Source organism: Glycine max, chromosome 19, assembly GCF_000004515.6.
Source record: "Glycine max cultivar Williams 82 chromosome 19, Glycine_max_v4.0, whole genome shotgun sequence".
NCBI lineage: Eukaryota > Viridiplantae > Streptophyta > Magnoliopsida > Fabales > Fabaceae > Glycine > Glycine max.
Genome location: NC_038255.2, coordinates 46,027,070 through 46,048,663, shown reverse-complemented (window position 1 = coordinate 46,048,663; position 21,594 = coordinate 46,027,070). Strand labels below are relative to the sequence as shown.

Here is a 21,594-nt window from a genome sequence, read left to right as displayed (position 1 = left end):
CGTGAATCTTGAGATCAAATTCAAGACCAAATGCTAAAGAAATCTGAATTTAGTTCATTCGGGACTAATACATATGAGTAATCAATAATTCAACTACATCTTGAAAATTGTAAATCAAACAAAAAGAAAATTAAATTGTAAGAGGACATTGTCTAAATTGTCTTCCAAGCGATAATACATACTCAGCCGATTCAAAAAATTGTCGAAGGTTTAGGCAACGGTATTCAAAACTTGTGCCATTTCACTAACTCGATTTGACAAATTAATTTTAACGACTTTAGGTTTTGGAGAATAAACCAACATAATTTTTAAGACAAGAGTAAGTTTAATTTACTTCGAGTTATCACAACCTAACTTGATGCCTCATATTTTTTTAAAAGGTTATAATTTATTTTGATAATTATGCATTAACAATAAGATTTCTTGATATAATCAATAACATTCAATGTAACATCATAATATATTTTATATTCATATTATTATTTTGAAGTATATAATGTAAGTTATATCTTAATTTTAATTTTATACTTCCATAATTTTATAATTTAACTATATATAATGTTAAAAATTATATAATATGTTTAAAAATTTAGGTTAACCTAACCCTATGTTTAGAGATGTCAAAACAAATTTGACCCAACAAGTCATCCTATATAACATGTCCAAATGAATTAGATTGGATTGAGAAATTCAATCCACAAATCCAATGAGTCAAATGATGGGTTCAACTAACCCTTAGGTTCTTTGTTTATATATATATATATAAAGTTCACTCTTTAAAGTGAATGAGATTGAGTAATACATTATCACACTAGTTATTTCATTTAAGTCCTAGATACTTTCAGTTGTTTCATTTAAGTTCATAAACTCAACCATTTACATTTATTTTGGTTACTAAACATACTAATATTATAATTTAAATCACACATTTTTTTCAAAAACAATTGTATACCAATGTGATTGACATATTGAATTTTGATAGTCTAATTTAAAATTTCTTTAGTTTTAGAAATTAAAGTGATAACATTATATACTTTTAAAGAGTAAAATAGTAGGTTACTCTAAACATAAATAATATAAAATATGTTTTAAAAAAATACTATCTGAATAATATATTTTTTCCCCTCTCGTCTATCAATTTGGAATACATTTAAATAATAATCTAAAAAATATTAAACTTTTTTGTCCTTATAAATAAAAAATATAAAAAATTATAATAATTTACATATTTTATTCAAATAACGAGTTTGATTCTTTTGTTAAAAAATATCAAAGACATCTTTCTATGCATACAAAAATAAAAAATAAAAAAATTTACTCCGTATATTCTTGATCCCCTGTCATGTACTACTTGTCGTTCCAAATCTCTTATTTAATGCATAGTTAAGCAAGCAAGCACGCACTTTGTCTTTTAATCCATCCCCATCTACACTTCACTACTAGACAAACGAGCAACTTGAATATCCAATAACCAAAACCTCAAATTGCTCTGATTCTTCCCAATCTTCTAGATATCTCGTCTCACATATTTTTATCCCAAACCAAATCTGCGGTCCAGATCACTCTCTAGTCAAATTAGTTCATCATCACAAACTAGACCCATTAAGCACATGTAGGGACCTCTTAACTCTAAGTCACATGCAAACCCAATTAATAAGACCGAGCATGATATATAAGTATCACTTTTTAAGCACTTAATCAAATACTCATATTTTTTTTATTATTATTATATCACATCATAATATCTATAATATATTTTATTCTCGTTTATCTATTACTATGTGTATAATGACTCATTGGATGTTGGATGCCCATCCATACTTTTCCAATAAGACCCTCCTCCTCACATTCCTAGCTTTTAGCAAGCCATCCCCATAAATAAAAAAGCCGCACTAAGCTCATTGTTCGATCTGTTCCCTTTCTTTCTTTTTCATGTTAGCAAGTACTCACGGAAACACAGACACCACAGCAATGTCTGGCTCCAGAAAGAAGCTTCTTCTGAACACCGTGTCCGTGAAACTAGGCTGCGGCACCTGCAGAAGACCAAACCTGTGTCGCATATTCCACCCGAAGCCAAAACCCAAGAATCTTAACAACACTTACCGAAAGCACAAACATTCTTCTTCTTCTTCTTCCTTTTTTTCAGGCCAATGGGGTGGTGAGGACAAGTGTGACAGCACCAGCACCACCCCCACCCCCACCCCCACCAACACCACATTCTCACCCTACGTTGATTCCTCGCACTTTTCTGACTCAGATTCGTACGTGAAGGCCGTGGGGGGTTTAGGCAGAGCTGGGAAAGAAGGTGTGGCTGTGGAGAAAGACTCTGATGACCCTTATCTTGATTTCAGACATTCCATGCTGCAAATGATATTGGAGAATGAGATATACTCCAAGCAAGATCTCAGAGAGCTTCTCAACTGCTTTCTTCAGCTGAATTCACCGCACCACCATGGTGTCATAGTCAGAGCTTTCACTGAGATCTGGAATGCTGTTTTCTCTGTGAGGTCCAGTTCACACATCAACCGTAAGCCACGTGAGTTCTAAGTAATGCACGTGATCGTAGGTTGTTAAGTTAAGATTAACACGTTGTATATGTAGTAGCTGCACTGAGTGCTACTATGTTCTAGGGTAAATATCTAGTCCAACTTATTAGGCACAAACTTTTTTGAGCTATGCTAATTAGGTTGCTAACGTTGTACTAGTATTGTATTACTGTATTAGTAAATAGTAATACAACATTTTCATCAACCAAATGTAAAAAGGGAACTATTCTTATCTGTTAAGAGTAGCATTACTATTTCACGTGCAAAATTATTGTGACAAATGTTAAATAGTATTTTTATGGCGTTGATTAAAGAATTAAAAGAAAAATAAATATTTCTTTTACTTTTATGATCTTTATCATAAATATTTTTTTTATTTCTTAACTAATATCTTAAAGATATTAGTTAATAAGATGTTATTATTATTAATCAAATTGCACCCGAGTTGAATTGATTTTCCTTCTTTTTCACCACAAGACAAGGATGGACTGAATTTCCCTAGAAAATGACTAGTCATAAAGAAATAATTGCTGCGTTAATTTCCATTGTGATGGGTGATGGACCATGTTATGTTGTACTAGTAAAATATAGAAGACCAAAATGCACTGAGTATGGTCCCTAGATTTGGTTTTTGGTTTGAGTAATTTGGTCAAAATAGTTCCCAAGTTTTGAGAGAGTGGTACTCACACTATGGCGATGGTGATGGAAAAAAAGAGACATTAGGTTTTGAATTATAATAATAATAGTGGTCTGAGGGAAGAGAGACAGTGGGGTTTAGTTCTTTTCAATGAGATGAGAATAGAAACTTTCATGACCGACTCGAGTGCATTTTCCAATGCTGCCATTAAAGTTCGCTACTCTGTTTTCAGTAGTATTAGGATACAACTTGCCAGTTGGCACATTACCTGCTAGATTTTTTTAAAATTAAAATAAAAACTAGTTAAATAAGTAAATACTCTACTTGTTTTAAATAAAAAAAATACTCTAGTTGCTATTTGTCAGTAATTGTTATTAAAATGTCATTGATTGAATAATGTTATTTTTACTGTTTTATATATTTTTTTTCCTTATGATACTCCAGCACTCATTACTGTGGTAGTATTTTTCACATTACCTGCTGGAGTATTGCTTACTATCTTATTCAATTCTCTTTACGACTCTCTTTATGGTGAAATGTGTTGTAAAATCATGATGTTGAAATACTACAGCACTCATTACTGTAGTAGTAGTATTTCTCTTATTTATTTCTTTAGTACAGCACTCATTACTGTAGTGCATGCATTCAGTTCCACTTTGTATTTACTTAGGCATTGATAACATGGCTGCAGGCAGTTTTAATTTGTATTTAAGCCTCTCGATGGAGGTAGGCTCTGATGGATGGAAAAAGTCAGTATGCATTTAAATTTGGCAGGAAAACACTTATTTTCTTCACCAATGGAGTAAAAAGTTTCTTTCAAACTTGACATTTGACAGAAGATCGCTTGCTGGAATTGCTTATTAGAAGTTATCAGAAGATCACTTTCATTAATGAACAAATTTTTAGTTTTGTGGACACCTCAACGGATTTATACACATGAAAAGTGAAAAGAAATACAATAAAAAAATATCAAATTTCGTATAAAGAGTCAAGTCCCTTTTCAAGCATTTCGGATGGCTGAAGGGATTTGAACTAAAGTCTACTTTTAAATATCTAAATTTCCAACACTGTTCAAAGTTTCGAAGAATGTGATTATCATGAACACTAAAGAGCCAGTTAGATACGCAGCTGACGAAATTTCTTGCGGGTAAAGGTTTCTAAGGTGGAATCTTGCTTTATCATTAAAAAAGATGACAAATATTTTAAACAAAAAATGATATTTGCTTTTCATTGCTTGTTCTGAATTGCTAAACAGAAAGGGGAAAAGCATAGATGCAGATTTCTGAGAACCAGTTTTCTGAGAGTTCAATCTAAAAATAAGAATTTCTTTTTCTCTTTTGAATCTTTGTCTGTTGTTATACCCTCTAGTCCTCTACAATTTAAATTCGTTATTAGCAGATATAGATTCAACATGTGGTGTAGTACTTTCAGGTAATGATGAACTCTTTACCATGCCATATTTCATAATTCATGGCAATGGAAACACAACGGGCCATCATTGAGAGCAAGTATCAGACCACAACTCAATCTTAGATAAAGGTTTGTAACCAAGTTAGCAAGCTGTCCAACTCAGTCTTGTCAAATAATTGCTATGAAGAGATAAGCTACATGTTTGTTGCTTTTAAGGCAAATGTTTCATCATGTTCAAACAAATTATGTTTATCAATTAGCGTGGACATATTTGAAGACTTTATCACCTCACAAACAAAATAGTATGCATTTCTATCTGGCTTTTATTGAAGTTTTTCTTTTTTCTTTTTGAGCTTGAATGATTTTATATTTAAAATACTGGCACAGAATAATCTTCAGGACTTAAAAGCATAAATAATATGCAGATCTATCTTGCTTTGTATTGAATTTTTTTTATTTAAAATAATAAAGACAATAAGAATCTAATTCTTAATAACAGGTTTCCACATTACAGCCAATCAAGGTTGGAATCTCTACTAGAATATATTTGTGAAATTTTTTAGTGTAATCATATCTCAAACAGAATAACAGGGTCACAAAGCTTCTGATATCTTGTTAGAAGCTAATTATCTCTAAAATTAAACTTAAATTTAATAGCTCATGAGTTGTTTATATCTAATTGAAATTACTCAGTGTATTTAAATAAATTGGTACCGATTTAGTTGTATTAGAGTAGAGTTAGATAAAATTGGTTTCTTAAAAAATTGAAAGAAAAGAATAATACTTTGTTTATTTAGGATTAGCAACAAATTGATCAAGGAGGGACGGAAAACGTGAGTGATATTCCTTCCATCGATTGAACGAGTATCATATCACTCGACACTGTGGAGTCATAGCATCATTTAGCAGACACAATCACAAAGTTTATCAGATTATCTTCCTTCTGATAATGGGGGACACCTTTGTCCTTATATAGACCAGAGCTGATATGATTTGTTGCCTCTTTAACTGAAAACTTAATTTGTGTTATAACTTATAACTTATCATCAACAGTCAGCTGAAAAAGTTTCAAAAAAGACGTTGGTGTTGTCCACATATAAAGAGCATATATTTTCTGCCAATGTATCCATTCAATGAGTTGCCATGTGGATTTTCACACCCAAAAAAAAAAACTGAAAGACGATTGCCACATTTATACTTCCTAAAGATTCATTCCTGCTGTGTTCCTCAATCTTACATAGTTCGTGTATAAAGTATACTATATAGGTGTGAACATCATTTTGCGAGATAGGATATGAACTTTATTCTGTGATATTTTCTTCTTAATTTTAGTTATTTTGGTCCCCGGGGCTAGGAGCAAAGGTTGCCACTTACTAGGCACGGTGCTAGAGTAATCAATGTGAAGCTATTATACTCCGTTTGCTGAAAATTAACATTTACTATCAGCTATTGATAACAATCCAATTTCTTAAAAAGGTCAACATCATCATTTAAGATAGGTTTTGTTTTTCCAGTAAAAACTCTTTTAAAGAATTTTTTACTCACATACAAACACAGAATAGAAAAATAATGACCGGGTAGTATTTGCTTAACACACTGATAGGATGGGCCTAAAGAGGTTCAAATATATGACTTAAGATTATTTTTTTAATCAAAATTAAGACTTAGATATTATCATTTTGATATTATTTAGTTTTATTTATTTTTAAAAAAAATACTAGATGATGTTACTTGTATAGTTGATATTCATTGCAAATCTCTATTTAACATAGGATATGTATACCATCAAAGAAGAATATTAATTTTATGTTTATTTTTTGTAGTTCTTTTAATGGTAAATTTTAGGAGTAGTATAACATAGCTTTTTGGTGCCTAACACAGACACACTTTCTGTCTTGAAGAAAGAAAAAGGAAAACAAAAACAATGTTAAAAATTGAAACGTACAAAGGGGTGGGAGCAACTTAAAATTGGAGGGTACGAATAAAATGAAGTGCTAGTATTATTTTTTAGAGGGACGCATGACATAACAATCTGCAGATGATGGTGAAATTGAACGATATATAAGAAATTTCTGCCCTATTAGAAAATGCTACTATGTAAGTATGCTTAGTAAAACGCATGGCATTTCTATCTGATAGCATGTTTGCTTCCTCGTATCTATAAAATCTATTCACAAGAATGAGAAGCTAATCTTCATTCTGTGCATTTTAAACTACGGACGTGGAGATTGAAGCTTGGATCCGCGTTTATTAATCTTTTCCAAGCATCCACTGAATTACATGTTCATGCTGTTATCAGATTCTCCTTTCCGATTCCTACTCTGAGTGTTTTGAATGAGGGAAATTGAATTTGGGAAGAGAGATGTCATTTGTTATAAGTTCTCGGGAGATTCTTCCAACAGATGGTGATTGATTTTACATGATTAAAACAGGCTAGGAAAGTTAAGAGCATCACTAATTGTGATATCAAGCAAAATTCCTTAATTCTTTATTTAATAATTGTCAAATAAATCTCACGTGACATTTTTTAATCTATGGTCTAGAACACTAATATCTTAAAAACAATCATATTTGAATCACATAAAATTATTATAAATGATAAAAAAATTTCTTTTAAATATTTAACATAATTATATGTTTAGATTCGAATTCAAAACTTAAACTGAAATAACTTATATATGTTGATTCAGAGCTTCGGTCATTTACTATTCTTTCTAATGATACAATTTAAAAAGATTTATTGTAGAAATCATTCTAATTTGTCTTATACTTTTACCAAATGATGCAACTCTACTTTATTTTTTATTTTTTCTGTTGTATTGGTTTTTTTTAGAGCATTGGTTGATTAACATACAAATGAATCCATTTTTATGATACAGCTCAATTCCTTATTTAAAATGTCAACTCAAACAATGCCAATTGTTCATTCTTGTTTAAAAACCATAGCTTAATAATAAAGAAAGACAAACAATCCAACTAGAATTGCTCTAGGCAGCCAAATTAAAATTACTCTTTCAGTGCATGGAAAAGCTTAGACACGGGAGCCCCGCGAACTCCTTTTTTTTCCCTTCTCATAATTTCATTTTAAAAATACAAACAGATTTATGCATAGATACAATTAAAGAATCAAACTAGACCAATAACTTTCATTGGTACAAAAAAACGTTCATATCAAAAACCAATTAATCATGGCATCGATTGGATAATTCAGAAAAGAAGATGAAAAAAATATCAAGAACTGTTTAAATTGGTTTCAAACCGGTAAAATTTAAAGGAAAAAACTAGTTTCAACAGACTTTTTTATAATTTATTTATTTATTTAATAAGATAAATTAAATTGGCTTAAATCCACTGTTGATCCTATAGTTTTACTATTATGTAATTTTGAACTCTAAAAAAAAGTTATTGCATATTGGTTGCGGAAGAAGCTACGTCCATTTCAATGTTTCACGCTACTTTAACCTGAATAATTTGCTTAGGGATGTTTATTATTCAACTTTCTAATTTGTGTTTCTAATTTGTCTTTCAACTTTCTATTGAGATTCTAAAATGTAAGAAAGTTTTTTGGGGAAATCGTAAGATCTGAATTTGAACTAGAAATAGTTTGAAGATGGTAAAAATGAGTTGCATTGATTGATCAATGGTGGGGGTGATGCGTTTTGGCGGTGGAAGGAGTGGGGTGTAAGAATTGAGAAGGGGCTTTTTGATATTTCACTTAAAAAATTAACATTATTACTTAACGGTGTTGGTTAGAGAGAGGTAAAAAAAAATACATTTTAACTGAAGAGATCCAAGTATAATAAATCCTAAAGTCAGGAAAAATGAATGCAACTTGTTCTTTTTTTTTAAAGCTTTTTCGGCTGACAAACATTCAATGCTTCATTATCCACTGGGTGGCAATTCAGTTTAAACGGCCCTTTTAATCTGTTTGGACTGTCGTACAAGCCCAATGTGTGTGTGAAAAAGGGGAAAACTAAAAAATTGACTCCCTAAAATATAAAAAAATAAATAAAAATAAAGTGTGTTGTTAGTATTTATCTAAAGGATTATTCCTGGACAAATCCTCAAATTACACTCTTCTATCATTTTTAAAAATTATATTTTCTTAAAAGTAAAAATGTCACACTTTAATTCACTTCAATATATAAAAATACCTAAATGCTATGGAATATTTCATAAAAAAAAAAAAATGGGCTGGAATAATTATGGACCGGTTCCTCTAAAGTAATACTAAGGATAAGTAACCTTATTTGTTAACGAGAAAATCAACTAATAGTCTAATAATATTATGAACATATATAAACCCAAATTAAATTATATATTAAAATATAAATTATTAATTTTCTTATCAATAATTAAGATCAGTAATTTTATTTTTATCTACTTTCTCATTAATGACTGAAATTACTTTCGTATTAATAAGTCTCGTGAATATTTAGCATTACCAAAATCTTATTTTAAATAGTAAAATTGAGATTTTAAAACATGATATGAAATTTTAAATGTTTTTTTTTAATAAGAACCAAATTAAAAGTTTAATTTAATTTTTCTTATTAGAATGTGAAAGACGTTGCTGATAAAAAAAATGTGAAAGATCATATTATATAAAGAACAATATAAATTTTTAGAGGAAAATGCTAAAGTGTGTCCAAAGAATATTAGTTAAAAAACTTAAAATAAAAATACTTTTATTGAAAGACAAAAAGTTATATTACTCGTGATTTTTTTAGGCTCTATTATAATTTACACAATAATATTTTTTTGTTTAATTTCTTTTAAGAGTGTGAATAGGAAGACCTTTTTAAAACAAATAAAAAAATATGTTATTAAAGCATGTTTCTGGTGTCTATTTAAAAGCAAAAGGCACTTTATGCCGTAAATCTTATTGTTTAGTGAATAACATTTCTCGTGACCAGTAATTGAGGAGGATTACATTTGGTTAGAGAAGTGAGAGTCTAAACTCTCATGCATTGGTCACCGTCGGCATGGCTTGAAAGATCACTGTCTATCTTTATCTAGCAAACTAGCAGAGGATTAAGTTTTGTAATTTTCCTTTTCAGAAAATTTATTGATAGATATATCACTGTCTTTCATGAGAAACAGATTCTTAATAGATGCTAATCTGGGCATAGGTTGCTCCAGGTATCAGTTCATACTTTGACTGAAAGCTCTCCCTGCACAAGTCTCATTCAATGTGCTAAATGCAAAAGTGGAATGCAAGTGTTATCTTTTTCATTTTTTAATAAAATATCATTTTTTTTAATTAATAATTATTAATTATTAATTAATTTTTGGACAGAAAAAAAAATTTGAACTGGTGATTATTTTCTTTTTTTCTTTCTTAACCATGCAAACAACCTTGTATATCCCAAATAAATTATTGTTACAATATATGATAATCAACAAATTTTATATCTAACCGTTACCCAAATAGATAGTCATTTGATAGACTATTAAGCCATAATAGTACAGATATTTATCAAATTATATATGAAACTTTGTTTTGTGCATTGGATATAAACAAGTCAGTATAAATGAAAGTGGCATCATTTATTTTTAAATTTTCTTAATCACAATTGTTTTTTAGCATTATAATAATCTAAATGTGTGCAGTATAGTAATTCAACAGCTGAGTCAAAGAGTTACTAGAAAATATAGCCTGACAAAGTTCCATTAATGGCAAGCGAGTTTTGTTTATATTTACAGATTGAATAATTCATGAGGTCTTATATTTAAATTTTATTATAAAGTTTATTGTAAGAAAAAACTTAATTTAAATATTGTAATCTTAAATTAAACTAATTCTATAAGATTTCGTTTTTGTGAGATGTATCAGTATAACTAATTGTCCAAAGAGGTAATTTTATTATTTATACGAGAATGACAAACACAAATGAGTACATTAAATGTAGGTTTCTAATGAGAGAAAAAAAGGTTTATAAATTTATCTATTTGGAGAGCATCCATCTCGATGTACCAGTTATCTACAAAATACTTGTGGTCCTTGAATCTTAGGTAGTTCTGAACATGGCTAATGAGCGGGGACATCCATAAAAGTTCAAGGCAGGAAAGTGTAGTAAGAGTATATTTTTGTGTTGTGAGGTAGTTGCAATAGCAGGTTTCTACAACATGGACAACTTTTTCCACTGTAAGTACATATCTTAATTGTTGAAATTTCCTCTTCTTTTCCCATAGGACCTCCTTCCATCAATAGCATTTATCATCATTTGATTTTCATTGTCACTAGGATTTAGACCACTTTATTACCTTTCATGTTGTAAAAGTGATACTTAAGATGTTTTTTGAGTGATTGACAACATAACTTTTTTTTAAATTAATAATATATGAAAAATAAATTCTTAAATAATATTTTTATAAATCAATTTTTAATTTTTTGATATTTAAAAAAACTATAGTAAGTATTAAATGAACTATAATAGTATTAGGAGTGAATGAGTCTCCCATTGAACATGTCAAACTTTTTCATATTTCTCCTAATTTAGAGCTATTTTAACAATTTATAAGCTTAAAAACTTTGAGTTTACTTTAAAATAAAATAATGGATGTTGCTAGAAACAATTGAAATGTTTGTTTTTTTTTCTTTCTAAAAATGTAAAGAAGATAAACTTGAAAATGCTATGACTTTCCACCAAAGTTTTTTTTTGTGTAAATGAATGTATAATCTAAATTTTGTGGGAAGTGTATTATTTGTAAAAAAAATTGAGAAGATTGACAGTAAAGAAGTTAGTAAATTTACTTAAGAATAATATAGAATTGTTTTTTTTTTTGGCATGGTATATTTAATTATACAGGTAGATTTAATTCTTTCCCAAATATGTATTATTTATATATATACTAATATAAAAACATTAGTATATGTTCTTTTAACAGAAAGAAATATTTTAAATTAAAAATAATAAAATGTTACTTATGATTAATAATATTTTAACAGAAAAATAAACACATTAATTTTATCATTGACTAAAAAGAAATATTAAATAAAAGTATTTATAATACTTTAATAATCATTTTTTAAAAAAAGAATTAAAGATACTTTTTAATTTAACGAATTATTTTAATATCTTAAAAATCATTTTAAAGTTCCCTTCAAATCATTTTATATTAGCATTCAACACCTTTTAACTTATACCGAAAAATCATTTTCTCTTTATTCAACATCTGTCCAAAACAATGGATAAACATGCATTTTTATTTAATTAAAAAACCAGAAAAAAAAAAAAAAAAAAAAAACCTAACCATTTCTCTTTCCCATCAACACGTCGTCTTCTTTGTTGCTCTATGCATGGGAAGCTCAGATCCTGCAAAAGCTCAGAATGGCAAACGATTTTGGAATTTGAGGCGCCACGATGGACGAGGGTTAGGGTTATAGAAACGGAGAGGAGAAACCGCTGAGAAGGGTGAATTGCTATCGCCATTGCTCACTGGAGCTTCCACAGAACACCTCTCCTTGGAGGTCTTGTATACGAAAATTCGCCACCCAAAGGTATTGTCAACGGAGGAAGCAAAGATTTGCAACAGGCATAAGCCATGAAGACTAGCTAAAATTATGATAAAAATGTATATAATAATTAAAATTTATTATATGCATTTTTGTCGTAATTTTTAATTTATTTAAAAAAATATTTCTATTATTAATTTTAATATTTAAAAAATATCAGCATACTGAATAATAAGATTTTAATATTGTAGGCTTTTAAGTATGCTATTTTTAGTTAAATTGTTTTTTTCTTCCATTAACACATATTTGAACACCCAGTGCCAAATGACTGAAGGCCTGCTTCGCGTTTTCCGAAATCACAAAAAGACCAACCTGGGATGATGAATTGGTCTCAGCTCTCTCTTTCTCTCTGAGGTGCATTTAATGAGCTACAGCCTACAGCCCAGAAACACCAAGTTCCGTAAATTTTGGTGTTTGGTCACACTTCTCATGGAAATTAAATTTCTCGGAAAATGAGGGTATCACTGTATGGTCATTATCTCACTAAATTACTCAACAAACATTGATTATCTATCGTCTTAAAGTTTGCATTCCGGATTGATTCCCCCCTAACTCCTTAGACAGGTTAAAACCTGCGGTGTGTCTGATGATAGGGGATAAATTAAAGAGGAAAAGAAAAAAAATAAAACGGATTTACTAAGGCTGGCTGAGAAAGTAAAAGACAACTTTTTTTATATATAGTATTGAAGTACTAGTAAAAGACAAAATTTAGATTAATTGTTTAACTATTTATATATTTTTGGTGGAAAAAAATTGAAGATTCACATTATTATAATACGTGCAGTAATAAATTACATTAAAAGTCAATATAAATTATCAGGAAATTTTTTTAACTCTAGTTGAAGAACTCCACCAAAAATACTTATAAAATTGTATATTTAAATTTTTTTCTAAAGTAATCTGTTTGAAAGGCGGTAGTATTTATTTACAATAATTATTTTTCTAAATAAAAAAGTATTTCTAACTACTTAAAATACATCTTATATTTAGGGATTGATGTTGAAAAAGCGAGAGCAATTTTAAATTAAAATATTGTAGTTTAATGAGTCCCATAACAATACAATGAATATTTATTTCCTAGTTTTTGATGACTAATTAAAATTTGCTTTATAAAGCAAGATATAAATATTGGGATGAGTAATCAATTGGTTTAAGGTCGATAATGTTTGAGAAATGTTTTAAACTTCCATGTGATTGTCTTAGGCTCCCCTACTTTGCGCGATTTAATTATTCGAGCTAACAATTGAATAATTGAATAATCAGCTATAAAACTGGACATAAAATAAAATTAAAAAATTGTGCCTGTCTCAACGGATAGTAGAAGCTACTATGCTAAAAGCCTAGATTTACTTGGTTAACCGGGAAATGGAAATTTAAAATATGATACTAATGTGCAGGTTTAGAAGCTTCGGTGCAGGGTGCTAGACAAGATAGGAATCTAATCTATGCTTCATTGTTATCAAGCTCCTTTTGCCTTTGTAAAATGTGTGTATGAGTGTTACCTCAAAACAAAAGTCAGTCACAAGAATATATATAGGTATCAAATTCTTGAATTAATTTATTAATTCTTATGAATTTATGAGTTTATTTGTTTTTTTGAATTGACTCTTAAGTAAATCTTTTTTAGTAGATTCTGGACAAATTTTATAAATTTTAAGTAAACTTTCTCGAGTTTACCACATAGTTAACAAGTTAAAAAAAATTAGATCAAAATGTAAGTCATTTTTTTATTATTTTCTCTTTGTATATCATTTAACATATCTTCATTTAGTGTATTATTCTCAAATACAATATTCTTATATTTAATAATATCAAACATTTGTTCTTTAGTCACATCAAACCTTCGATGAGAATAATTTATCACTACTATAACCTTTGCAAGTTATTATTTAGTAGTGATGTATTATTACTAAACTTGATTAATTAAATATTCTGAACTTTATGATTTACTATTTTGCTTTATTATATTGTTAAAATGTTTAATTAGTATGTTATTTATAAATATTTTATTATTATTTTTATATGAAGTAAATTATTACGAGTCTACGAGTTGAATTACAAGTCGAATTTATGAAACTTTTACGAATTTGCACGAACTTTCAAATTTGTTAACGTTGAGAACATGAGAGCTTGGATTTAGCAACCTAATTAGTACTATTAGTTATAGTTAGCAACCTATTACTAGTAGTGCAAAGTTTTTTGTCTCTTAAAAATTGGTCTCAACCCTTCTCTTTATCTAGTATGTCTGAGACAAAGGTTTTGGTTTTCTTTGTCTTATTGATTATCAAACAAGTAGACATAATCAGAAGTTCATAATTTCAATTAAACATCTCAATCATTTGTTTTTTTTTATTAAATAAAAGTGGCCATTTTTGTTTTTTTTAATACTCATTTTTCTCTATGTAAAAAAAAAAACACTTATTTTGCTCATTTTGGTGTTTTTGAATGCAAAAAGATGCCCAACCCAATCAATACACCAGCACGATATATGTCCAAAAAAATTCATATAATAAACATGAGTAGTATATCCATATTGAATGTCATTATAGGTTTTTGAAATGACATTTCACTGAATAATACAACAGCATATGGAATCTTTTATTAGTTAACGGCAAGTAATGTCATTGTTGCGATATCCAACTCCAAAATAAAGTTTAATTAAGTAAGAATAATATATTATATTAATTTATAATACTGTAAGTTCTAATTAACGTAATTTTTAAAATTACAAAAAATGTTATTTAGTTTTTAAAATGCTTAAAAAATAATTACTTTGATTCTTAATATTATCAAATAACATGTGTTTTTTTTAATCTCTAAAATTATAACAATAAAAGTTAAAATAACTTATATTTAAGGTTTCAAGAACTAAAATAATATTTCTATAGTCTCAAAGATTAATGTCCAATTTAAACATTTTTCCGCAAATATTTATATAAAAAAATTAAGATAAAATATTTTTCTCTTAAATCATATATTTTTAAATTTTAAAGAAGCTAAACTGAAACTTTTTAAAATTAAAATACATAAGTTAATTTTAACTGATAAAAAAATATTTATTTATTACTTTTGTTATAAATATTTTCTAAGAAATTTCTTAAAGTGTCTAATATTATAATTTTATGAACTAATTTAATATATTAATTATTAAATAATTAAACATCAATAGTGATTTTGTTTTCTAATTTGTTTAGCCATTGTCAGCTACAAACACTCTCTTTTCCTCCCTCCCCCGAAATCAAAGCACACCCGCACAAGCAAGAATCATATTCGTAAAGATACAATTAACAAGTATGTTAAAATATTTGTTAGGATATATTTAATGAATTTATTAAATATTGAAATTATTTAAAATAAGAAATATGAATTATTTTTTTATATTTTATATAATAAATTACTTTTAATTTTGTAATCAATATTTTTTAACATTAGTTACTAATGAGTATTTGTTAATAGTTTTTTATATAAAAAAGAATTCGTGGTTACTTTTGTTTAAAAAATAACATATTTTTTATAAGTTTTTTGTTGGTACATTAATTTTAATTAATAAAAAAAAAAGTTGATGACTTGATTACAACTTGCCTGTTGCCATATATACTAATAGCCTATTATGTCCAACAATGCTCATCTTTCTCTATTTTCTTTTTACCATTTCGAGGAGGTTGGGTTGGGACCAATGTTGAGGAGAGTGACTTGTGTAGTACCCGGATTTAACATAAGATTTTCATTTGTTACTATTAATTCAATTCGTTGTAGGGACGATAGATTGAGGTGCCTTCTTGACATTCTCTTCATCCTCAACATGTCACCTCTCTTGTTTTTTCTAGCAACCATTAGTATTGTTGAAAGTGAGTGACAACGATCTAAGTTCTTTTGTGCTATTAGGTGGTTTATTAGGGATTAAGATGTGCTACCAAGTTACATCGGAAAAAAAACGACAATACATTTATTGTGAGAACATGTATTTTTCAAATACACAGCTTGAACTGAATAATTTATTTTAGCCATTGCAAAGTTAAATGGCAGTTTTTTAATTTGTACCCTTTTCGAATCTTGCAGGCAGCTAATATTGGATTCGAAAACACAAATTATTACATTTCAAAATTCATGACACGTATAATACAAAGAGGCATATAAAGACAATGTTTTCCAACACAAGCATATGATATGTAGATAAGCATACATACAATACAAGTATTGATGTTCTCAGTTTTCTCTGGCCAAACACCATGATAATGCAGCTTGGTACAGGCACACAGGATTTGAGTTCAGCAGGACCACGTCAATGGATTTGTACCCATCTTTTGATAATGACTGCCTAATTCAAAAAACTAACGGCTCTGATCTACCTTCACCATGTCAGGTCTCATGAACCCCAAGTGCAATGTATCCTATGGTGGATATTTTACTAGAAGGGCAACTATACACGTGTATATATGGGATGCATTGCATAACAGTTCTTTCAGTCATATTATATTCTTTTTTTTAATGAGACATGTTAGATACATTGCTTAATACGTACTCTTTTTAAAATATATATTAACCAATGTTTTCAAAATATTGTTTGATGAAATAAAATGATTTTTTTATTGAAAAAGTTTATCATAATTAAAACATTCAATAAATGTAAGACCATTTTTTTTAATTTATACAAAAAGGAATCAATAGTTTTCAATGCAAACAAATTCATAATTCGATGACTCAATTAGAAAATATGTATTTTTGGTGTCCGAAATTTGTCTCTACTCTGCATTACTTTTGCCAAATTCAATTATTGGTCCTGCCAAGTGATTAGGAGTGTTTTATATTGATTCAAAAATAACAAATAAAAAGTTTAAATTAAAAATTAAGATGAGAGTATATATATTTGATAATATTTTTTTAATTTAACTTGTTAACATTTTCTAATCACTTTGGCAGTCAGCTAAGGAAGCTTGGTTTGAAACCAGTTACCCGCATTGAACAGTGTGTCATAAATTTGTAGAATGCCGTTGAAGCAAACCAAACCTAACCAACTTACCTCATTTTTTTACTACTGTATTCCAAAAAACTGTACATACATCAATTAATTGCTTACTATAAACAACGTTATATTTGCCAGAAGAAAGTATGTTCAGATTGAGTGTCTATGTCTATCTCAATGAAAGCAATATATAGAGGATTTGATGTCATTTAGCCACATATACATAGATTGACAAGAGATAATGACTATACAAATCTTGTAAGCATAATCTAATTCAAGACAAAAATAGAAATTTCTACTCCTTGTTGGCTTCCCATGCAGTAAAGGAAACAAAAATCGACAACCTCTCTCGCGCACGCACGTACGGTTTCATTAATTTCCTCCATACCTGTGACCCAATTAACACAGTACAGAGAGCCATGGAAGCTAAGCTCGCGCGCCATGAAACAAAAATGCTACTACTAACTATAAACTACTACTAAGTATATACTAATACAGAAGAAATATTACAATTAATAATAAGTAATCTCCCTTAGTTTCAAATAAAATAAAGTATTTTAATTCAAAGAGGAAGTAGAAGTAGAAGAAGAAGATGAAGCCTGGTCTTCCCTAACTTGTTCTAACAAGAAAGAAGAAGTAGTAGCTATATCATTATTATGAACCTCGACCTCAGCTTCCAAACAAGAAACACAGCGAGTGCTGCAAGAGGAAGAGCTATAAAACGATAAAGGGGAAGAAGGAGAGTGGGAGTTATTGTCAGAAGAAGAAACTAGTGAGGAAGAAGAAGCGAACAATAAATCAACGAAAGCACCAACGATATAGCCGTGGTTGGTTTTACCGTTGACTTTCAAATACCAAGACAGAAGCTCTTGGAGACCCTCCCAGCCCTTGACGCACTGCGCCTCCACCATCTCCTCCATGGACCTGCGGAAATCGACGTAAGGGTCTTGGGAGTCCACGGACATGACAACGCTGTCTTTGAACGGCAACGTTGTTGTTGTTGTTGTTGTTGCTGCTGCTGCTTTGGCTTCTAATATGGAACTAGTCTCGTCTGGCTCGAAGAACAGACGGTCGGAACGCAAGCCGCGAATGACGGTCTCTAGTGAGTCGGGTCTTCTAGAATCTTCTTCTGAGGCAGTTGAGAAGCTTCCGGAGTCAGGGGAGACGGTGAAGAAGGAAGTCTCGGAGCTCTCCAGCGTGTCCAAGTATGCGGCGTCGTTTTGGGCTCGGAAAGAGAGGGTTCGCGGTTGGTGGCAGGAGGGCCAGGGCCAAGAAGAGGAAGGGAGCTTCATTTTCTTGCCCATGGGAGAGAAATCAAATGCAGATTCAAAATGAATTTTGGAGCTTTTTAGAAATGGAACTAATATTAGGGGCATTAATGGCAAGTCAGATGTGGCTCCTGGGTGTGGGGGGAAGATTTTAAAGGAGTGGTGGGTCAATTTCGAAAGCTGTATTGCTGCTGCTGCTGCTGCTTCCTGGGGTCACCTCACTCTATATCAGATTATTCAATTTTTTTTTGTTTTTTTACAAATAAACCAAATCACCATTACTACCATGCATATTATCTTATATTTTTATTTCTCTTTCATCTCTATTTTTAATTTCGGTTAAAAATAAAATAAAATTTACTTTTTCCCTTTGAAAAAAAAAGTTCCATTTTATTCCTTTTAATTATAATTATCACATAAGAAAATAAAATTATTTTAAATAATTATTATTTTAATTTTTTAATGTAACATTAATTATTAATTTTTTCACTTATATCCCATATAATATTAGTGACAGATAACAAAGTTTATAAATGAATTAATGATGATATAAGATTGTTATTATTTTTTATTTATATATTTTTTTATACGTGTAAAATAATATAAGACAAGTAGATGACTATTATTTTAGGACAGAAAGAGTATAATTTTTTAATCCTTAAATTAATTCAAATAAATTTTTATAAATACTATTAAATATTAACTTGAGAACTAGGTTATGGGCTTCACAATTAAGGGAATTAAAACTAATTTATTTATTACCTAATTCTCTTTTACTAGTTTGAATTGATAATAAGTTATCTTTATTTTTACTATTGTGATTTTACATATTTAAAATGTTAATTGATGGTAAGTTTTATTTTTTCTAGACTACCAGATTATTATTGATAATTCTTCATCTTAGTATTTAATACAATTGTGTATGAAAGACTTGAATTTGAGACTCTGACCCCTTTATCTGATATACATATTTATATAACAAAATACATAAAAATATGGAATTACATAAAATGATTTTATTCAATAAACATAAAAGAGTTGACGTGGTTAAAAGGTTCATATTCACATTAATTATCAAATTAAAAACTTATCAAATAAAGGTAAAAAAATATTTTCGACTTAAAACAAAGTCATCAAAATTATTTTTTTCTTCTACAAAAGAAAAACAAGTTAAGCAGCAGAACAACATAAAGTAACATATTCAGACCATTATGCAAATAATATAGAAACACATGCCTCAATGTCACATCTTATCAGAGTATTGTGTCTCGATATCCTCCAGCATGAGGTCCCTTAAAGCAATCTACATAATCATTTGCTCGCACGAACAAAAGGTTCGAGATCATCACAGATCCAAACACAAACAACACACAGGGAGTGAATTATCACATTCCTAAATATGTAGAGATAAACAAAGACACATATATATAGTATAAGTATAACGAGCTGAACTTAACTCAATTCACATCATTTTATCACTCATTGCGTAACATCACTTGTCACAAGGATTTAATCACATAATCATATTTCACACGTTTAGATTAATCACGTTTAGAATAACAAATCTCAAGTACAACACAATATCTCATACTCACACAATTCATTACCTGCCAACACGTAGCAAGTTACAATGATCATTACACAAAAGTTATGCAACAGATACACTAAGACTCAACCCTATATGCAATGTGATACCTTGTCAGTGAAAAATCTCGCCGAGCGCCTAAGAGTACATGGTAAGACAAAACACACTAGTCAGGTTACTATCACTAGGTAAAATCATAGAAAGACCGGTTAAGGTCACGATGTTTTGCAAGAATGTTCCAACCATGTGGGATTGACACATGCTTAAAGGAACACTCAAATAAAGTGTATTTGCCCCGAAGGCCTAGACTCCAAAAAGTCCGTCAAGGCCTCTCCCTCCTGATTCAGGTCCAACCCAAAAAATATTTTAGCATATTGTTCGCTCGATAGGCAAGTGTACCAATTTGCACAAGTAGTATTTAAACAATAAGACTGAGTATTGTATCCACGGAGAATTTGTTTCACTTAGCTTATGTATATTTAGTATGTAAACACTTTTTTTTAGCTTTGGAAAGGAAATAAAAGATTTAATGATGGTTTAATTTTCTGCAATCAATTACTCTAATTATCAACTTAAGAAATAAACTCAAAACTGTAAAAAAAAAAAATATGATAAATATCAAGATAAAAGCGTTGGGAAGTCTTCTACTGAACTTTCTCTTGCCATATGAAAATGTTTTTCTCTATTTAACGTTATCCTAGCGCTCTTGCACCAAGTATATACTCAGACCGTGATTCCTCATAAGAATGAGCCTAACTCTCTTAGCTTTTGTCCTTGATTCCTCAACAAACTCGTTCTAAAAGAGTTGTAATACGCACACAGTGCAAAATATACTACATTACTGCATTTTATTCCTAGATACACAGGCCTCTAGTTGCTCTATCAAGCTCTAAGGATTTAAAGCATTTTCCAACACTCAAAAGCCTAACTAAACATACAAATGGATGATCAAGTCACAAGCATGTAAAATAAATACAGATAGAAGCAAAAAACACTAGAAAATAAGATTAAATAGATAGTTAGAAATTTACATTAAGAGTGCTCAGTAGAATACTTCCCTACAATGAAGTTCTAGCCCTCCATTAACATGAAGAGCTTCATACAAATGGGAAAATAAATGTTTTTGTGAAAGAAAATGGACAAGGGTGAAGAAGAATATCTTTTCTCCAGCCTTTCTGTTTTCATGTAGTAATATGCCTGGTCTAGCTTGGTGCCCCTTTGGTTTCCCACCAACTCAGTATTTTAAAGGCTTTTGGACTTCTCAGCACATAAGGGCGCGCTCAACGAGCATGTCTCGCTGAACGAGAGTAAGTGAAAATCCGTTAAGCGAGCCTTGGCATGCTAGGCGCGAGAAGAGAAAACTACCTCGCTGGGCGGGCTGGCTGCCCGCTAAGCGCGCTGATCTCTGACTTATCATCTTCTAGGGTTTTGCATACGCTAAGCGAGCTGGTTGCCTCGCTAAGCGAATGAGGTTCGCTTAGCCAATCTGCCTCGCTAAGCGAGTTCATGAGCAGCTTTTCACACCTTCTCTTCTTTAGCCCACAAACTGAGTTGAACTCAACATTAGATTACAAAAATGGAGTTTCTACTTTATAAATTCATACAACAAGAAAAATATTTATAATTTCCACAAAAAAAAAACTGTAAATTGAAGGCACATTGTTAT

The 21,594-nt window shown here is 29.8% G+C and overlaps 2 protein-coding genes across 2 annotated transcripts; one reads left to right on the top strand and one right to left on the bottom strand.

The window, feature by feature from the left end:
* The first annotated feature begins 1,803 nt into the window (after positions 1–1,803).
* On the top strand, positions 1,804–4,836 carry LOC106797222 (transcription repressor OFP6). Its single transcript, XM_041012675.1, has one exon. The coding sequence runs from the start codon at positions 1,933–1,935 to the stop codon at positions 2,545–2,547; it is 615 nt and encodes a 204-aa protein (XP_040868609.1). The 5' UTR covers positions 1,804–1,932; the 3' UTR covers positions 2,548–4,836.
* Positions 4,837–17,200: 12,364 nt separating this feature from the next.
* Positions 17,201–18,691, bottom strand: LOC100784899 (transcription repressor OFP13). The gene has a single exon (XM_003553566.5). The coding sequence runs from the start codon at positions 18,449–18,451 to the stop codon at positions 17,633–17,635; it is 819 nt and encodes a 272-aa protein (XP_003553614.2). The 5' UTR covers positions 18,452–18,691; the 3' UTR covers positions 17,201–17,632.
* Positions 18,692–21,594: the final 2,903 nt, after the last annotated feature.